This window comes from Lynx rufus, unplaced genomic scaffold (assembly GCF_022079265.1).
Source record: "Lynx rufus isolate CCGP_SWC_20201006 ecotype Redwood Valley unplaced genomic scaffold, mLynRuf1.p SCAF_8, whole genome shotgun sequence".
NCBI classification, from domain to species: Eukaryota; Metazoa; Chordata; class Mammalia; order Carnivora; family Felidae; genus Lynx; species Lynx rufus.
Genome location: NW_025814896.1, coordinates 59,036,920 through 59,058,536, shown reverse-complemented (window position 1 = coordinate 59,058,536; position 21,617 = coordinate 59,036,920). Strand labels below are relative to the sequence as shown.

General features: G+C 39.5%; 1 protein-coding gene across 3 annotated transcripts in view; it reads right to left on the bottom strand.

Moving 5' to 3' along the window:
* Nucleotides 1-21,617, bottom strand: part of RNF149 (ring finger protein 149) — a 35,179-nt gene that overhangs the window by 12,781 nt on the left and 781 nt on the right. For 2 of the 3 annotated variants that reach the window (XR_006960090.1, XM_047067592.1), the window contains exons 2-5: nucleotides 10,208-10,458; nucleotides 9,209-9,277; nucleotides 3,476-3,558; nucleotides 1,220-1,316 (exon numbers count right to left, since the gene is read on the bottom strand). Coding sequence is in view for 2 of the 3 variants with exons in the window: in XM_047067592.1 (XP_046923548.1) it covers nucleotides 1,220-1,316; nucleotides 3,476-3,558; nucleotides 9,209-9,277; nucleotides 10,208-10,458 (500 nt within the window). In the remaining variant the exon portion in view is untranslated. The remainder of the gene's footprint in view (nucleotides 1-1,219; nucleotides 1,317-3,475; nucleotides 3,559-9,208; nucleotides 9,278-10,207; nucleotides 10,459-21,617) is intronic. The other variant, XM_047067593.1, reaches the window with a different exon arrangement.

Below are 21,617 nucleotides of genomic sequence, written 5' to 3'. Positions count from 1 at the left end.
AACCCTCCCCCCGCCCCGCTCTTTCTGTGTACCTATGGTGAGGGCATTCTGGGACTCACACTGAAAAATATAATTCACATAAAATTACAGTAGTAATTAAGGCAGCAGGCTCTCAACTATCTTTCTAAGGCGCACTAAGCTAGAAGATGACAGGGTACCTCGAGGACTATTATGGCTGTAAGGTGCATGAAAAACCTCCTTGTGGTCTCTAGCTCTACCATAAACACTATAAAGTTTTCTAAAAAAAAAATGTTTAGCAATACAAGAAGTTTATTTGATACTTAAATGACTTCTTCCAGAGATGAGTATTTCAAAATTATTTACTGTTTAACAATCAAGAATATTTTAAGACAATACATTATACGAAGACTCTAAAAATAATTAAAAATACAGCAATCTACAGAAATCTGTCTTTTTTCCCCCTATGTCTCCCCTTTTGGGTGGGACTACTGGTTAAAAGCTTATAACCCAAGAATTAAGCAAGCTGGTGTCTGAAAGCTGATTCCCCAGTAACTAGCTGTGTGACCTAAGCAAGCTACTTGGCTTCTCTAAGCTCAAGTTCCTAATTAGAGAAATAGTAATTAACCTCTTAGAGCGGCCTTGAGGACTGCATGTAATAATGTACATAAGGCCCTCAGCACATGGCTGGCTACGATGAAGCACCCCTCTTTCACTCTGCCCTCATGTCTCTGTTTTCTGAGGAAGGTCCTACGACCACCTGAGTACCACAAACTGACAGAGCAAATTCCACACGGGACCAATTTCCCCAGCAGGATTTGGTTTCGAAAGCCAGGAATCTGAGGCCTTGTGTCAAGGAGTGTTGGCTTCAGTTTCCTCATATGTAACATGTGTGCCTTGAGCCAGAAAATGTAGGAGGCTCCTTTCATTTCAAACTTTATAATTCTTGTTTATATGACACTGATGAGCATATATATATTCTGCAGGGCAGCATACCAAAGCTCATTGCTCTAAGCAATTACAAACTCTCTGGGGGGAAGCATCTGGCCGTATTAGTCTATAACCGCAAAGGTAGCAGTTCATTAATTTTTTGGGATGTCTTAAAAATGCATTTTTAATCACGAGGAAAATTTCTTCAGAGAACCACAAACATGTTAGAAGGAGCACTTAATCCGTTCCTCTTGCCTCTGGTCAGTAATGAAATCGCATCACTCAGGAAGAACTGGGGCAGAGATTGAATATAAACAAAAATGTAACAAACCCAATATCCCAGGGCTTTGATGACATCAAGTTTACACATTGGACACGTGCGGTGATCCAAAAGCCATGGGTCAATGCATATTCTATGAAAAATATGCCTAAAAAAATTAAGTATGTGTTAATGTTTTAAAATAAATGTTTATATCTTATTAAGGAAACAACACATTCTACTAACTCACCTTCTCAGAACAAGTTAAACAACTTCAAATCAACATTCTAGTCTATTCACTTATTCTATGTCATTATCTATTCTATTTCCCATGTTAAACAGAATCTGGAACTTACAGGGAAATTTTCCCTTCACTCCACAAAAACAGCACGGTTTATTTTTGCTTCATGCTAGGCTATATTTTTATGTGCCCCTGTAACTTACTTAAAAGCCTTTTGGGAATAAATGTGGCATAAGTAAACCAATAGCAAAAAGCTTATCCTGAACTCAGAGTATCTTATAGAAGTTCATGAAATGAATCAAACGGAAATACAGCAAAATATAAACAGATCGTCTTAGATTGTAGGCTTAAAAGAAAGCACTTAATTTCTGTCTTAACCGTGTTTTTGTATACTCCATGTTTTTCTAAAATGATCACTTTCAGAATCAAAAAGAGAAAAAAAGAAAAACTGCCTACGTATTTTCTTTTACTGATTTGTCTTAGTTGGCTCCCTTTGCCTCCTACCTGGTGAATCTGTCTTCTATACATGGTGAAGATACAGAGTCAGGAGAATGGGTACAGTACCCATGGCTCCAGTGACCACTGTGTGACGTGATGCTGGCAGTCTGAACCAGCTGTTCAACCTCTCTGTGTCTACACCCCAGGCTGTTCTCAGCAGCCGACATGCAGTGTGCTTACAACCGTGCTGGGCACAGAAAATACTGAGCAACTGTTATCACTATTAATGCTGTTGTTTGAAGACCTCTTCTTCATACAGAAGTCTGACAGCGCAGTTAAAGATAAAAGAACTTAATTACAGAATACAGTCTAGCCCAGCTTGTCTTCTGTCCTTTCCATCCTCAAATTGAAACTGAAGCTGACTGACCCAATGGAATGATTTTTACAGAAACACAAAGGAAACATGTTGGCTTTATTGCGAAATCTGTTAAATAAAGCATGGGAGAAAATGGGGAGAAACAAGTAAAAACCCCAGATCAGGAGACCAGGAAATGTGCACATGCAACATGTCTGCTTGTGAGGGTCAAGTATGAAACCCAGCTCAGCTATCAGGACAGATCTGGTGTCACAAAGGAAGTGAGCCTCAGGCCGCTCACTTGTGCTGTATCCCAAGCATTATTTTTAAGTCAGAAAGACTGGCCCTAAAGCATCCTATGGTAAAAATCCTTTCTGATTTTAATAACTTTCTACAGGACATACTGACCCAATACATTAAGTGCCCACCACACCAATCTCATATAAAAGCCTGCAAACTGAAGTTAGCAATCTTTATTCTGGAAACTTTTGTTATTCTGATATTTATTTGTTTTCTCTACAGAATTACTGAGAACTTAATCTACTATAGAGTACTTATATATAAATACTGAAGTACTTTGTAAACACAAAGCAAACCATAATTACATATTAACTTCTGACCTATTTCTCCAATAGGTGAGAAGTATAATTAAAACTGATCAGACTCTAAAGTATATTGTCATTTTGTACATCTTTCTGGTAACAGCCATTCTTCTAAATGGTTATCAATAAAGTACCCCATTATTTAATTAAAAAAAAAAAAAAAAAAAGGAAAGCTTGACTTCCCATTGCTAAAGCAAAGCCCCTAGTATACCTAAAGCAAGAAATATTTATTTGGCAGAACCTACCTAAAGCCCTACACCCCAGCGTGCAAATAATAGCAGACCACTGCCCTCCCCGATCGACTCTCTGCTAACTATTCCTGGCTGCCCCCCTTGGGGTCCTTCACCAGTCATGCTTCAGTCTCCTTACTCCGACACAGCATATCTTGCATGGCTAAATGTGGGAAGGGATTCCCAGGTTCCTAATGAAGCCCTGCTTTAGACTAGAAGCCAATCAAAGATACATAATGGGTCTGTCTTAGGACCTGAAGCGTCCTAAGCAATTTGAAGGCAATATAATCCAAATCCAGGAGCCTCGAAGGCTCCAGCTTCCTTCCTAAAAGATGAGACGATCACAAGATCATCACATGATAGCAAGATCCTTACATCATAAAAAAACACGTTAACACTTTTGTCGGAAACCTGAAACATAGTGGGTAGTTTGCAGCGTCTCAGGAAGTAACAAGGACGTACTTGCATGGCAGAATTCTGATAACATCCTTCATTTTAAAATTCTCAATACACACTGCACAGTTTTCTGCATCAACGTCGACTCCCTGTAAAGAGGAAAGAAAAGAGTTCACTGCATCCTTGCTACACGGTCTATGCTTAGTAAAACTCACCACGTCCTGGCTAAAACAATGACCAATTCTATACTACAGGGGTGCAGCCGGAAACTAAACACAATCGTTTCCCCACTGTCCAGAGATTTTTTACAGAAGCTGCCTGAAAAGGAAAAAATGTCATTGTCTACCTAATCAGACACCAACAGTTTTTAGCTACTAGGGGAGTGTTCATGTGTCTTTAACGTTCACGTTTTAAGGGTTATGGAAATAAATGCACATGCTTGCTTTACAATGGTAAGTTATTTTTCAAATGTAAAACTTATAAAGAGGATTAAAATCCAATAAGATACTCATTTCTAGAATCATTAAAAACTAACAAAAATTCACTAGAATTTGCTAAAGAACATGGTTTCAACTTGTAAATGACAAACACAAATGGCTAAATATCTGAAAATGTTCACCTCACTAATGATAAAAGAATCACAGATTAAAGTCAATTACTGTTTTTCTTTTTTTTTCTTTTTAATTTTTTTTGTGTTTATTTATTTTTGAGAGAGAGAGAGGCAGAGTGTGAGCAGGGGAGGGGCAGAGAGAGAGAGGGAGACACAGAATCCGAAGTAGGTTCCAGGCTCTGAGCTGTCAGCACAGAGCCTGACATGGGGCTTGAACTCATGAACCATTAGACCATGACCTGAACCAAAGTCAGACGCTTAATTGACTGAGCCACCCAAGCACCCCTCAATTACTGTTCTTCATCCATCAAATTAACAAAGGCAAAAAGAAATAAAATGTGCTGGAGAGGAAAAGTCTTGTGACAAAATTTCCACTTCTAAGAATCTATGAATCACAGACCTTTTTGGTGGTATCAGCTTTCCCCCCGTTTCCCTGGGTACCCCCCATATTAAACCACCTGGCCTCAACTAATCAACCAAAGCAGGCATGGCCAGAGTGGTCATCTGACCCAAGACAGGCCAATGAGACTCTCTTTGGTTCCGGGATAGATTCAGAAATTACAACCAGTGTCTGCATGTAGCTGCAACTTTAGCAAGTGGACTGTATGGGAACATGGCTACCCTGTCCTTATGTAATTATTTAAAAATACACTGAGCCATGTGTATCACTTGCTAGCAAGCAAGCAGTAAAAACTGATTATTATTATCAAAGATTATATGAAAATTTCTTAACATTTAAAATGGTATGGTACCACTAAAGTAAATATTATCACTTGTTTTATCATATGACATGCAAAAGTAATGAAATAATTTATTTTAAGTTTATTTATTTATTTTATGAGAGAGAAGAGAGCATGTGCACAAGGAAAGAGCAGAGAAAAGAGGGAGAAAGAATCCCGAGCAGGCTTCATGCTGTCAGTGTAGAGCCCAATGTGGGGCTCAATCTTACGAACATTGGGATCATGACCTGAGCCAAAATCAAGAGTCAGACGCTTAGCCAACTGACTGGGCTAGCCAGGTGCCCCATGATGAAATAATTTTTAAAGCCCCTAATGGTTTGCCAGCTTACACATTACTGTGAATGCACCCATAAGAAAAGAAAAACTAGAAAACAAACCTGTCTCTAGAACTGGACATGATGTAGATTTAAGAAAACACACTTTTCAGTACAAGTTCAATCAGAATCATCAGAAAATCTATGTATGTGGTGCCTGGCTGGCTCAGTCGAAGAAGCATGCGACTCTTCAGCCTCAGGGTGGTGAGTCTGAGCCCCATTTGGGGTGTACAGATTAAAGAAATAAAACTTAACAAAAAACCAAAAAGAAAAAAAGAAAGTAAGAAAGAAAGAAAACCCATTTATGTACCTCACAGGCCATTTAGGGATCCCCTTTTTTTTTTTTTTTAAAGTTTGTTTATTTTTGAGAGAAACAGAGACAGAATGCGAGTGGGTTAGGGGCAGAGAGAGAGACACAGAATCCAAAGCAGGCTCCAGGCTTCGAGCTGTCAGCACAGAGCCTGACATGGGGCTTGAACTCACAAGCTATGAGATCATGACCTGAGCCCAAGTCAGATGCTCAACCGACTGAGCCACCCAGGTGCCCCTAGGGATCCTTTTTTAACCATTATTTTGACAACTTAAAAAAAATTTTTTTTTTAACATTTATTCATTTTTGAGAGACAGAGCATAAGCAGGGAAGGGGCAGAGAGAGGGGGAGACACAATCTGAAGCAGGCTCCAGGCTATGAGCTGTCAGCACAGAGCCTGATACGGGGCTCAAACCCATGAACGGTGAGATCATGACCTGAGCCTAAGTCAGACGCTCAACTGACTGAGCCACCCAGGCGCCCCTATTTTGACAACTTTCAAAAACAGTGGAATCATATTTTCAAAAATGTTCTATTTAAAATATGCTCTGTATAGGAAGAGGATATCAATTTACTTATGTTCTCAAAGGTTCAATTCAGTATATTATACATATAAGCCTCTGTTTTCTCATATTTTATAGACTGAGACTTCCTGCTACGGAGTAAAAGACATTTTCTCAGGGGAACATAAAACTACATGCTACTCAAGTAACAGGCCACATCTAATGCATGTACAGTTTGTCACAGGCTTTCACTGGAGACTCTCTCCCCAAGGACCCTCAGTGATCTGTACATCAGGTGCTAAACCTAAGCTGTGACATGAGAAACTTCTATTATTTATTTTTTACTTTTTCTGTTCAGGACACATTTGCATGGGAAGAAACCAGTACCCTGCACAAACTATTAAAATTCAACTGTTAGTTCTGTTTAAGGCATGAAGGAAAGAATGGCAGCCAACGATGTAATTCCAAGAATATCTCCATATTAATATTCTAAATAACCCATTAATATCAGAAGCCAAAGTTAAAAAAAAATCAAAGGCCTATATTTAATGAGCTTTATGTTTTCCTCGCCCTCCTTCCCTTCCCCCTCCCCCTCCCCCTCCTTCTTCTTCTAAAGATTTTATTTTTAAGTAATCTCTACATCCAGGGTGGGGCTTGACTCTACAACCATAAGATCAAAAGTCTCATGCTGCACTGACTAAGGCAGCCAGGAGCCTCTAATGAGTATTATTTGTTTTAAACCTTTAAGTTGGTCAGAAGAGATATATACAATAAGTATGGTTATTTTTGAAGGGGGAAGAGAGAGTGGAATAAGTGAAGTCTCAACAATTTGGTGAGATGTAAGAAAAAAGAAAAAAAAAAGGGGGGGGAGCACTTGGGTGGCTCAGAGCATCTGACCTCAGCTCAGGTCATGGTCTGTGAGTTTGAGCCCAGCATAGGGCTCTGTGCTTATAGCTCGGAGTCTGGAGCCTGCTTAGGACTCTGTGTCTCCCTCTTTCTCTGCCCCTCCCCCACTCACGCTCTGTTTCTTTATCTCTGAAAAATAAATAAACCTTTAAAAACAAAAACATGGCACAAAAACACTCAGATCAATGGAACACAACAGAGAACCCAGAAATGGACCCACAAACGTATGGCCAACTAATCTTTGACAAAGCAGGCAAAACTATCCAATGGAATAAAGACAGTCTCTTCAGCAAGTGATGCTGGGAAAACTGGACAGTGACATGCAGAACAATGAACCTGGACCACTTTCTTACACCATACACAAAAATAAACTCAAAATGGATGAAAAGACCTCCATGTAAGACAGGAAGCCATCAAAATCCTTGAGGAGAAAGCAGGCAAAAACCTCTTTGATCTTGGCCACAGCAACTTCTTACTTAACACGTCTCCAAAGGCAAGGGAAACAACTGCAAAAATGAACTACAGGGACCTCATCAAAATAAAAAGCTTCTGCACAGCAAAGGAAACAATCAGCAAAACTAAAAGGCAACTGACAGAATGGGACAAGATATTTGCAAACGACATATCAGATAAAGGGCTAGTATCCAAAATCTATAAAGAACTTATCAAACTCAACACCCAAAAAACAAATAATCCAGTGAAGAAATGGGCAAAAGACATGAATAGACACTTCTCCAAAGAAGACATCCAGATGGCCAACCAACACATGAAAAAATGCTCCACATCACTCATCATCAGGGAAATACAAATCAAAACCACAACTGGATGCCACCTCCCACCTGTCAGAATGGCTAACATTAACAACTCATGCAACAACAGATGTTGGCGAGGATGTGGAGAAAGAGGATCTCTTTTGCACGGATGGTGGGAATGCAAACTGGTGCAGCCAGTCTGGAAAACAGTATGGAGGATCCTCAAAAAATTAAAAATAGAACTACCCTACGACCCAGCAATTGCACTACTAGGTATTTATCCAAGGGATACAGGGATGCTGCTTCGAAGGGGGCACTTGCACCCCAATGTTTATAGCAGTACTATCAACAATAGCCAAAGTATGGAAAGAGCCCAAATGTCCATCGATGGATGAATGGATAAAGAAGTGGTATCTATATACAATGAAGCATTACTCGGCAATCAAAAAGAATGAAATCTTGCCATTTGCAACCAAGTGGATGGAACTGGAGGGTATTATGCTAAGTGAAATTAGTCAGAGAAAGACAAATATCATATGACTTCACTCATATGAGGACTTTAAGACACAGAACAGATGAACACAAGGGAAGGGAAGCAAAAATAGTATAAAAACAGGGAGGGGGACAAGACATGAGACTCTTAAATATGGAGAAGAAACAGAGGGTTACTAGAGGAGTTGTGGGAGGGGGGATGGGCTAAATGGGTACGGGGTATTAAGGAATCTATTCCTGAAATCACTGTTGCACTATATGCTAACTAATTTGGATGTAAATTAAAAAAATAAAATTTTAAAAAATGATAAAAACAAAAACAAAGACAAGAACAAAAAACAACGGAACCAACCAAGTCAACCAACAAGTCAACATGGTTATCCACACTTTACAGCACAGAAGACAGACAAATAAAAAAGTAAATACTACTTCATTAGCAACTGTTTTCCTTTTAAAGAATCAATCCTCTAAGAATCTGAGGTTCTAGATTAGGATCTGTCCTATTCCAAAAATGCTTTAAAACTCTGGTATGATTTTGACCTTTTCAGTCTCATGTTGGCCATGTCAAAATGTTTTCTTTTTTTAAAAAGTAGTTTTAAGTACATCTGTTCTCCCCCTCTCCACAAATCCCAGTATTTTTTCCCTGCAATTAAGGGAATCAGAGAGAATGGATACACAGCCTCAGATTTAACAGAAATGAATTTAAACTATCAAAGGTCTATGGTCTAACGGAACTTGAAGTTCTTTAGGTTCCTTAGAGTCATCTGTGACTGACCAACAGGAAGAACTTTCTTAGCAAATGAACATACAGGTCCTATCCAGTATGGTAGCAACCAGCCAATGGGGCCATTTGAGTACTTGGAATGTAGTTAGTGCAACTCAGGAATTGAACTGTAAGTTCAATTTCATTCTTTTAAATTATAATAGCTATATATGACTAAAGGCTACCCTATCTGATGGCACAGGTCTGGAAGGCTCTTCACATGTGCAAAGGAATATTTCTGCCAACCCTTCTCCAAAATGAAACATGTATGCAACTTAGTTCTAACTCAAACCAGCCAAAACTCCACATGGTCAAGGTGAGTTTAACAGAATGGAAAGTTTTACTTAGACATATAAACAGATACATACTTTAAAAGAAGCAAACAAAAAAAACCTCATGAAAATATTACCTTTTCTCCATGCTTTACAGTATGAAGTGGAAGTTGGCCAATAATTTTCTTAGCTTCTTTTCTATGACTCTTGGGTAGGAAAAATATCATCATTAAAAATTTTACGTCACTATTTTCAAAAATTTACATAAGCTTATAGAAAAAGCTTCATTTAAAAAACAAAGTTGAATGACTACAATGAAAATAACAAAAACTAATATTTACATCCTAATGTATAAAATAGCCATATATAACTTAAAGAGATGTTTGATCAAGAATACTGATTTTCAACTCCATGTCTGGGGAAGAAACCAATTCTCACGTTTAAATGTTGGCAAGAGAGGAGTAAGCTGAGGATGGGGGCCCCACATATTCATCAATATATTAACGTCTGTCCCTAAAATGAAGGCGGCTTCCTATGCAGCAGGTGCCAGATGACCCAGACACAACTACCAGATGGCAGATGACTACCAAAGCCAGAGAGGGTGGCTTTTCAAGACAACAGGATAAGCATGAAATTCAAAGGCCTGTCTTTGGAAGCCTCTGGCTCTTCTTTTACTGCCCTCCTCTTTGTTGTGACAGAGACACTGTCTCTCTGCAGAAAAACTGCCTTGAAAGTTGCCCCACAATGGAAGCCGGGAAGGCCTTCCCACTCTGCTCCTGGCCTTCAGGCCCAGTGTTCTTTTAAACACAGAACCAGGTCCACTCTACCTCAGGCCTATTTATTACCCCTTTATGTCTGAAAAAGGCAAAGAGGGTATCTGCAGGAGCAAAATATGCAAAAAGTGACCCCATTTAAAGGTATTTAATATCCTACAGAACAGAAAATTTAATATATTCTAATTAAAAAGTTATTTTCAAAAAGTTGTGTAGTAATTAAACAGTATGAGTGAAAATGAAATTAAGAATATGGTCCAAAAAAAAAAAAAACCTCAAATATAACTTAAAGACAATATATATGAGAAATATTTATGAGCTATCTTTTAAAAAGCAAAGTTAAAAAGAATTATCCATAATTACCTGACTTCCAAACTGTGAGCCAGTGTATAGGAAACGCTGTATATAGTAAAATATCAGCCAGGCTAACGAGATAATCATCATGGTGATAAAGGCAATGGCCACAAATACCACAGACTGACCACTGATGAACTCCTGCACATGACGGGTGCCAACTCCTATGGTCATTTTGACTGCAATGCCTTTCTGCACCAGATCCATAATTTCTCTTCCTTTTGGGTAGCTAACCATAATGACCACTATATTTCCTGTTCCTGGAGGAAAGAACAAAAAAAGTCAATATGAAGAACACAAAATAAGACACAGAAAAAGGTTAAGAGAAATAGAAGAATACTACAGTCTGTCCACATATAACCATCCCAAAACTTCCAAAAATGTTTAATTTTCAAGGAAAACTGGTCCCAAAAGAGAAAACAGACTGATTACATTAGAAGTAAAATAAGTCTTAAGGCACCTGGGTGGCTCAGTCAGTTAAGCGTCCAACTCTGGATCTTGGCTTAGGTCATGATCTCACGAGTTCATGAGACTGAGCCCCAGTCAGGCTCTGTGCTAACAGCATGGGGCCTGCTTAGAGTTCTATTTCTCCCCTTTCCCGCTCATGCTCACAGGCACACTCTCTATCAAAATAAATAAACTTGAAAAAAAATAAAAAAGTAGAATAAGTCTCTAAAAACTACCCCCAAAAGTTAAGAGCGCCATTCAATTTCACAGGTGAATTCTACCACCAAACCTTTAAGTAAAACCAATAGTACTAAAATTGTTCCACAGATTAAAAAAATTAAAAAAGAAGTTTAGAAATTATTTCTAGAGAATAAAACCAAACATGGGAGTGAAACCAAAAGAACCATACAGACTAATTTCACTTATGAACATTAATACATGATGCCCAAAGCATGCCTATTAAACACAAGGAGGCACCTGAGAATTTCTACTATAATCACTATTATTTAACATTGGTCCGAAGACATGAGCAGACATAATACAATAATAATAATAATAATGATAACAGGAAAGAATGGGTAAAGACGGGTGAATTCCATCTATAGATTAATATAATAACCATAAAATATCAGTAGTATTCTTTTTTTTTTTTTAATGTTTATTGTTGACAGAGAGAGAGAGTGTGTGTGTATGTACATGAACACGGGAGGCAGAGAGAGAGAGAGAGAGAGGCGGTGGGGGGGGGGGGGGAATGAATTCCAAGCAGGCTCTGTGATACCAGCGCAGAACTCGATGTGGGGTTCAAACTCACAAACTATCATGACCTGAGCTGAACTGGACGCTTAACTGACTGAGCCACCCAGGTGCCCCTTGAGGCCCCCTCAAGATTTAAGTATTCTTAAATCCTTAAGTGCTGTTTCTGAAGTTCATTAGGGGAAAACAATCAAGAATGATTGGGCAAAAATATTTTTTTTGACTGGGAAAACTTTTTAAACAATAAAACCCAGACTAAACCTTTATAATAAAAGTAATTAAAACAGTAATTAAAACAGTAGTAGCAGCACAGGAAACAACCAGAATAACGGGGCAGAATCAAAAGTCCAGAAATTAGACTCTAATATATAAAAAAAAAAAACCCCTCAGTATATGATAAAAATGTAATTTTAAATCACTGGGGTAAAATGGATTACTTTTTTAAAAATAGTATAGGGAAAATTGGGTATTATCTGAGAGAAAAAAAGCTACATCCCTTTCTCACAACTTATGGCAAAATAAGTCCCAACTAAATCAAAGATTTAAATATATAAAAAAGAGGAAATATAAACATGAAAATTTTCCATGTGGCTAGAAAAGAGCAAAATCAAGGAGTCAAGATCAAAAGAGCAAATGGTCATCAAGGGGAAAAAAGGCATATAACACAACAAAGACTGAAAACAGTTTCCTGGAAGAGAAAGAGCAACAGAAAAACAAAGGAAATGAAGTCAGTTTGCAGAAAAGATGAATACCTTTTTTTTACATAGCAGCTTCGGCGAGAACAGAATTCACACGCCACAAAATTCACCTCTTTAAAGTGCACAATTCAGTGGTTTTGAGTGTATTCACCAAAATTGTGCAACCATCACCCTAAATAGAAAACCTGAATGCCTCTGTGGTCACTCCCCAACAAATGGGTTTTAAACACATTAAGTCAGGGTACAGATGAAAACATTAAACAGATCTTCAACTTATGATGGGTTTACATCCTCAAAACCTATCATAGGTTGAAAATATCCTAAGCAGAAAATGCATTTAATATTCCTTATTGAACATCACACTCAACCAAGCCTACCTTACAAGAGCCTAAGGTTGGGCAAAATCCTCTAACATTAAGCACGTAAGAAAGTGCTATCTGATGTCATTTATTGAGTACAGTACCAAAACTGAACAGAAGGGTGGTCTGCGTGCAGAATGGTCGTATCAGTTGTCGACCTTCGTGATTGTGTGGTGTAGGAGGAGCTGGGGCTGCTGCCACTGCCCAGCATCACAAGAAAGTACTGTAGGGCACATCGCCAGCCCCAGAAAAAATCCAAATTCAAAATTTGACGTATGGTTTCCACTCAATGTGTATTGCTTTCATGCCATCATAAAGTCAAAAAATCGTAAATCAAACCATGGTAAGTTGGGGACCATCTGCGTCTATATGATTGGCAAAGATCAAAAAGTTTTGATCCTCTATATTGTGAAGAGTGAGCACAAATCTGCACGCCTGCATACTGCAGGGGGTAACTTATTTGTATATGTATACAGGAACTATCTATAAAGATATTTGTTGTCAAATTTGTTTTCTCTAAGTTTATGGTATCACAATCTAAACGTCCATCAATAGGAAGAAAGTTATATAAATCCTATATAAATACATATAGGATATGTGTGCAGACTGAGGCGGCAACTGTTAGCACTGATAGGACTCAACACGACAAAAGGGGAAAAAAGCAAAATGTCAAACTATGTGGACGAAAGATCTAGATGTCGTATCAATTTAGACTGCCTCTGGAATGTGACCCAGAGTCTAGGGACCCTGACTATGTCTGGAGGGAAAGAGCTGGACACAGTAAAAATTCTGTATCATGTGCACATATTACCTATTCAAAACTAATTTTAAAAATACACATAAAGAATGTTCTCTGGCATCGCTTCGAAACTGATTTATAACGCAATTCTTTTGCAGAGAAACTGAATCTGTAGCAAATCCACTGTGGCCCCCCCGCTGCCATCAGGATTTAGTTACTGAAACACCAGAAGGGCACCCTTCTAAGTTGGCTCCGGCCTGGAGGCCGATCCTCTGACCCAGGCCTCAAAGTGTCACTTAACAAGAACTGTACTGGTCTCCACACTCACATAGTCTGCCGTGTCATCACTGGGGAGACACGCTAAGGGGGAAGGCACTTCCTGCCTTCAGGAAAGCAAACATCTAAAGCTGAGAAAGACAACTACAGAAACAATTATTATGATAGTAACACCACTTGTAATTACACAGCACCTTATAAGCGGAAAGCCTTTTTCATAAACCCCCTTTGGTGGAAAATTTCAAGTATGGACTCAAGTAGAAAGAACAGTTTAATGAACCTTACGTACCTATTTCAGTTAAAAAGTTTTATACAGAAAACAAAACTGTTTCTATGCTATGGTTACAGCCACATAAAACTTCTGGTACAGACATAATGCTCTTTGTGTTAATTGGGGAAAATAACTTTGGAGCACTTTCATATTTATATCTCACATGCAGCAGAAAGAGGTCAAATTACCATTTTACAGATGAGGGTTCTGAAATCTTGAGAGCTGCTCAATGTCATACACCGCCTGGAAAAGCCAATCCTTGGGTCTGAAGACCCAGCTCCCACATAGTAAGTCTGCCCTACCCTCTCCTCATGGGGGACCCAGCCTTCAGAGCCTCACAGGCTGGGTTCAAATCTCACTGTTACCCACTGTCTAGGTCTGGAGAATCTACCCTGAGAGTATTTATTCAGCTATAAAATGAGAATGACAATTTTTCTATTTTTGACTGTTGCTTATCTAATATGAAAGTAGAATACAAAGAGCTACAGAAATGAAGTGATAATTTTGTCTGAGGTGGGACAGAACTCTTTCCCTGGGAGGACACTTGAACTACATCTTGAAGGACAGACAAGGTTTACCAAGACAATGAAGGGGGGATTTCTAGGCTGTGAAATCACCATAAAAACCTATTTGGGATGGTGACTGGTCCTGTTTGGTTAATGATAAAAATATAGTGGTCTCCCCCTTATTCACGAGGGATATATCCCAAGACCCCCAGTGGATGTCTGAACCACAGATAGCACCAAATTCTATATATACTATGCTTTTTTCCTACGCATACCTAAGGTAAAATTTAATTTATAAATTAGGCACAGTAAGACATGAACAACTAATAATTAAGTACAACAATTATAACATACTGCCAAAAAAGTTATGTGAATGTGGTCTGTCTTAAAATATTTTATACTGTACTCACCCTTCTTGTGATGAAGTAAAACGCCCACATGATAAGATGAAGGGAGGTGAGTGACGTGGACATGATGACCTAACATTAGGCTACTACTAACCTTCTGAGCATAGGTCAGGAGAATCATCTACTTTCAGATCAAGGTTGACTGTGGGTAACTGAAACCATGGAAGCTGAAACCATGGATAAGGGGGGAGGGGCAACTACTGCATATGTAAAGGTTATCCTGTTGATCTCCTATCCCCAGTGCCTCACATAGAACCTGGCACATAGAAAGTGTTTAATAAATATTTGTTGAATAAATGAATGAATGAATGAGAGGTGGAAGATGAATTGAGATTAGAGAGGTTCTCGAACACCAAATTTTTTTTTTAAGTTTATTTATTTTGAGAGAGAGGGCACATGCATGAGCAGGGAAGGGACAGAGAGAGAAAGAGAGAGAGAATCTTAAGCAGGCTCTGCACTGTTAGCACAGAGCCTGACATGGGACTTGAACTCATGAATTGTGAGATCATGACCTGAGCCGAAATCAAGAGCTGGATGCCCAACCCACTGAGCCACCCAGGCACCAAGGACACCAAAATTTTCAAAGGGAGGGGCTATTAACACACAACAATTATCAGAAGGATAACCTGAACTGAAAACACTTGTAATATCTACTTGAAAATTTTTACCTAGGAAACTAAAACAGTTCACTGGGTTAAAAGAAATCATTAAAAAAAAAAGTGTCTAGGATGACAGCTAAACCATTTGCTATGCTAATTATAGCAGCAAGATTGCTTCTGGGAACCACTTTAAATTAATAAAACTCAGAATGAAGATTCATTCTATCCCATGATTTACTTTTCTGGGACATTTTTTGGGGATGAACTGGAAGCAGGGCAGCTCAGTGAAAATGCACGACCCCAAGGGCTGCCAGGCACAGGCATCTTATTCGGCCCTGCCCTTACCTCCTGATGCACTGCCTCCTCCCTAGGCCAATCCTAGAGAGCCTTAGTGGCACAAAAGAGCAAGTCATAGCTTATTTCTAAACTGAACACCTCTGTTTCTTCACAGGATGCACAGACGCTCAAAGACTTGGGACCGGGGAGAGAAAGCTCTCAAGATTTTTCTTCCCTAGACCTTAACACTGCTACCAATCATGCTTATGTAAAAAAATGTCACCTGGTGCAATCCCCCTCCTTCCCCAAAGAATCTATACCTCTCACCATTACAGGGAAACTCCTTGAAGGCAGTTTTATTTTTGTCTTACTTAGCACAAGGTCTGTGTACAGAGAACATGATCATAAACCTGTCAAATAGTAAATACCAAACACAGTACTCTTTAGCAAGCCAAACTATCCATAATATAAAACTCTTCTGTGCCAAAAATAAAATTGCATATGTTTCCGTTTCCTTTCAAATTTCTATGTTCCTCTTACCACTTGGTCAAAAACAAAAAATCCTATCTTGGGAAATAGTGGGTTCAGGGGTGCCTGAGTGGCTCAGTCAGTTAAGCATCTGACTCTCGATTACAGCTCAGGTCATGTTCTCAAGGTTCATGAGTTCCAGCCCCACAGTGAACTCTGTGCTGTCAGTGCAGACAGTGCGGAGCCTGTTTGGGATTCTCTCTCTTCCTACCTCTCTGCCTCTCCCCGGCTTGTGCTTGCTCTCTCTCTCAAAATAAATAAATAAACCTTAAAAAAAAATAGTGGGTTCAATATTCTAGAGTTTACATGTGAGTCTAGTGTACCATTTTGCCTCCCAAAGGAAATTATATAGAGGTGGGAACTACTGAAATATTTAAAGTGGTGGATTAGATTTCTGTTCTAGAAAACTGATTCAGGCAGCAAGAAACACATTTTAGAGTTCCAGCAAAAGAAACCCATGACGTTTCAGGTCTTTTTTTTTTTTTTTCTAATAACTTCCATACTCTCTCCACCTTCTGCCCCCAACCTAGGAAACTCCTGGTCACATCTTTGATTCAGCACAAGCTCAACTCAAGGCTGCTCAGAACCACCTACCCCTTTGTGGCTGCAATGCATCAGTGCCTCTTAGACACAGCTTTTTATACACCCACCACAATTTCTTTATAGGTTTCTCTCTCTCACTAGACGAGTACTACCTGTTCTTATTTATTAGTTTTTGTAGCCCAGCATCACACAGTGATGACCTATAGAAGAGTTTCTGTATGCAAATATTGGCTTTCCTTCTATATAGTTGAAATGCCCCAATAAGGAGAATACTATGGACTGCTTTGCAAGAGGAACAGGACACCAAATATGAATGCAAATGTTTCTGAAATTTGAAGTTATTACACAAAACAGAAATGTTTTTATGGTTGGCTAGGAAGTGTTGGCAGGACACAAAAACAAATGTTGATTCTTTCCTTGGAATTTAAAATTACGTTTTGGATAATTCGACTTGCTCAAAAATATTTCGTATTTGTTGAATATACTATCCACCTCTTTGCAGCGTTCCTAAATGCATTACTTTATCTCAGGAAATCAGCATTTTACAATTCTATTCCTGCCACCAACAATGTCCTATAGTCCAACCCCACCTACCACACACACCCAGAGACACCCTTCTCCATCAACGTGTCCTTCAAAATTCAATCTTTCTGGGAACTGTCTCAGCTAATCCCACCTTCTATGTGCCTGTGAGGTGCCATTTCTGTCTTCCTACAGCACCAAAATACGTTAATTCAAATCCAAATTTTTGGATCATTTGAGTATAGCATTAAACATCATCAAAAATTTATTATTTATAAAAAACTATTTACCATATTCTGCAAATGCAAAATGTACATCTTCCTTGACGCTAGGGGCTTCTACATCTTTGTCATCTCCCTCCATCCCAACTCTGGACCCTTCCTCAAACATAGCTCGAAGCCTTGACAGTACTTGGCACTCAGTAAACACCTGTTAACAGAATGTGAACTGTATGCAGAATGAATGAATGAATCTATTTTTAAAAGGTCAAGATTTCAGCTAAAGGGTCATCCTATTTATTACTTAAAGATTATTTAAGTAATCTCTACACTCAACATGGGGCTCAAACTCACTACCCCAAGATCAAGAGTCACATGCTCTACCGACTGAGCCAGTCAGGCATCCCCAAGATCATCCCATTTATTAACTGACAATAACTACACTAAGGCCAATACTCTATAAAAGCTTTTGTTTTAACGATTTGACCTGTACCAATTTTTACTCACCTTAGTCAAAATGACTTCTAGTTACCCTTGCAATACCTGCTTTACATGTCCTTTCTTTGTTTCCTAAGCATATAATTCCATCAAGGTCCAAACCATATTATCTAGAAAGCTGTTTATCGCTCTTACCATGCCCCAAAGTCCTCAAAGGTAGGCATGTGTCTTATGCATTTCTATCCCTGAGCAAGCACAATAGTTGGCCCAAAGTGGCTGCTCATTATCCTGTCTGCTAAAGTAAAGGAAATTAAGATTAATTAACAGGGGATTAATTAAACAGTCCTTATAGTTGTTCTGATAGAATATTATCTTGATGATTTTTTTTTTTTTAGAACCACAGTAAAAAACTGATTTGAGCACAAAATATCTTATACTGGATTTAGTAGAGTCAAGCAACAGGTTTAAAAAAAAAACAAACAAACAAAAACTGGTGAAATTCTCCTTGAGATTTGGGAAAAGACTATCACGATTTAATTTTACAAGCAGCCACCTCTACCTATTCTGTAGGACAACAGTGCTACACAGGAACACCCAAGCCATTGAAATCCGCGGTTTTTACTGTCTCTAGCCACATCCTGACAAAATGCAAGAAACCTAAACTTGAGCTGCATTCAAGGTTCTGTGTGACATTTCAAATTCAAGTATGTCAAAGCCACTTTGTCTTCTGAGTTAATTCCATTCTTTCCATTCTTAATGCTACTCCATTCTCAAAAAGTCATGATACATTTGTACCCTTGTCCCCAGTTGGGCCAAGTTGTATGAAGGTCATTCCTTTCCATTCCTTTGGTCACCACTATAATATTGGCCCTTATACAGATGACCCTTTGAACAACACAGGTTTGAACTGTGTAGATCAACTTATGCAAGGAATGTTTCCAATAAATACAGTACAGTACTGTAAATGTATTTTTCCTTAGGATTTTAATAACATTTTCCTCCTTCTAGCTTACTGCATTGTAAGAATCCGGTATACGATGCATATAACATCCAAAACATATGTTAATTGACTGTTTATGTTACTGATAAAGTGTCCAGTCAACAGGAGGCTATTACTGTTTAAGTTCTGGGGAAGTCAAAAGTTATACACAGATTTTCAACTGCATGGGAGGTTGGCACCTTTAAGCCTTGTGTTGTTCAAGGGTCAACTGTATTTCTACTTAGACTAGCCCAAAAGTCTGACAAGAGTCTCTGAAGATTTTCCTGTCTAATGCCCTGGTCACAATGCTACCAAATTAATCTCCCTTTAAGTCAGTGGCTCAAATGTTGGATGATTCCGTCATCATTTCTCCCCTCAGACATTTGGTATCATCTGGAGACATTTTCAGTTGTCACAACAGGACACTACTACTGGAATCTAGTAGGTAGAGGCCAGAAACTCTGAACATCCCATAATGCACAGGAAACCCTCTCCCACAACAAAGAATGATCTGGCTATATATACAGATCACCCTGTTACCTTGGGCCAGTTTCCTCATCTGTGAAAAGGGATTAAAGTACCTATCTCAAAAAGCTGTCAGGAGGATTAAGTGAGCCACACTGTATGAAGAGCACTGAGCACAGTACCTACACACTGGGTACTTTCACACATTTAAAAAAAATTGCTAAAGCTGTTACTTTTGTCTTTTTTCTCAAACAATTACTGTCACAGAAAAGGGATTGAATGGACACTGATAATGGGAATAGAAACAAGAAAAGGATTTCAAATAAACATCGATGAGGTGTTTTTCTGGGCCTGGACAAACTGTGCCACTAGTATAAGCAAGCAAGGCAGCTGAACCATTTTTAAAGCAAGTGCTATTAGCCTGGAAAAATGTTAATGTCATTACCAAAAAATGCAGTAAACAAATTTAGAAAATTGTAGCTGATGAGCCTGCCACTGAAGAGAAAAAGTCCTGGGGTACCTGGGTGGCTCATTTGGTTGCATGTCTGATGCTTGGTTTTGGCTCAGGGCATGATCTCACAGTTTGTGGGTTCAAGTCCCATGTCAGGCTCTGTGCTGACAGTGTGAAGCCCACTTGGGAGTCTCTGACCCTCCCCTGCTTTCTCTCAAAAATAACTAAACATGAAAGGAAGGAAGGAAGGAAGGAAGGAAGGAAGGAAGGAAGGAAGGAAGGAAGGAAAAGGTCCAAATGAAGATGTTGTAGACTCAAGAGATTGCAAGGACCCAGAATCAGAATCCTGACACACTAACCTTTTTGACAGAACTACTAAAATTGGGAAAAACCATCAATAGGATGTATCAGGAATGCTCTGTGAAGTCTGATAGGGCTTTTCATGGTAGTCTTATGGAAATATGACTTGGGTACGACAATTAGGTAGACTTGTAATCACTGTAATAATTGCACCAAAGGTGGTGCCTCACCCATTGCCACCACATGAGTGGTTACCTCTTCTCTATCCTGGATACATCACTTCCATCCAATATCAGACATGGCTTACCATTGTTCACCCTACCCTCACTTGCCCTATGGTTTCTGCCCATTTCTCAGCACCTCCTGAGCCCTCCCAGTCAAACTTCTTGGAAGAGTTGTTCTAACAGTTTCCATTTTCTCACCTCTCAACTGATTTCCATTCTCATCACTGCTAAAATAGGCCAAATCCAAAGTCACTTTTCTGTCCTCATTCTAGTTAAGTTCTAACTTGCCTTTAAGAAATCAAAACAAAGGGGCGCCTGGGTGGCTCAGTCAGTTAAGCGGCTGACTTTGGTTCAGGTCATGATCTCAATTGCTCGTGAGTTTAAGCCCTGTGCTAACAGCTCAGAGCCTGGAGCCTGATTCAGATTCTGTCTCTGTCTCTCTGCCCCTCCCCTGCTCGCTGTCTGTCTCTCTCAAATATAAAATAAAACATTAAAAAAAAAATCAAAGCAGAATGAAAAACAAAAGTACAGGAAAAAGGATGTCTGACTTGCAACAGCAGCAACTTTAAAAAAGACTTCAATCACAGTAAGTCAAGAGTCATGATCTTAGAAGTCATAACAGAAATATGTCCACTCTGCTGTGTACTGCTCCTATGGGACTCGGAATTCAGTTCTGAGGATGTCTTCTTGCAAAATAAGACTTTTAAACTGTCATCACTGCTTGAAGATAGAACCTGTTGAGGGGAATAGGTGTGTGGGAAGTACTGCCTGGCAAAGAGCAAGATCTTTTACTGAATGTACACAACTTGAAAAATTTCATCTGAACTCAAGACTCAAGGAACCTAACTGGCAGTCGCGCCAGTATTAACCTTAATGTAGAGAGCGAGAAAGCATACCTGAACTTAAATCCAGATTTTCTGATTCGAAAGTTTAGAATATTCGGACGCGCTTTATTAAAGTGGAGAAAACAGAGTGCCACCAATCACCACTTTACGGTGGTGAAGGGGCTGCCAGACCTTGGAGCGTGCTAGGAAAGAGCTTCAATTCTCACCCCACCTGACTCTGGGTAACGAAGAATGGAAAGGGACCCATGATTAGCAATCATGAGACCTTCCACCACAATCCTCTTTCGGTGGGTTTTAATTTCCTTCTCTCCCCCCTGCCCTCCTCCAGATGGCACCTCCCTTCACTTGAAGGGCCCAAGGCGAAGATCTGATTTTGTCTGGAGGCCCGTCTAACTTCCTACAGCGTCCCGGGGGGAGGGGGGGGGGGTCACAGGGCGCAAACCTAGAGCTTCCCCCGTAGTTCTCAACGGCCAGAGGCCATCAGAGTCGCGCTCCCGGCCCCTTCGCTGCTTGCCCCTGGGAGGCGGGGGTCAAGGCCGAGGACGAGAGGGCCGCGGGCCATGACTAGGCTGCAG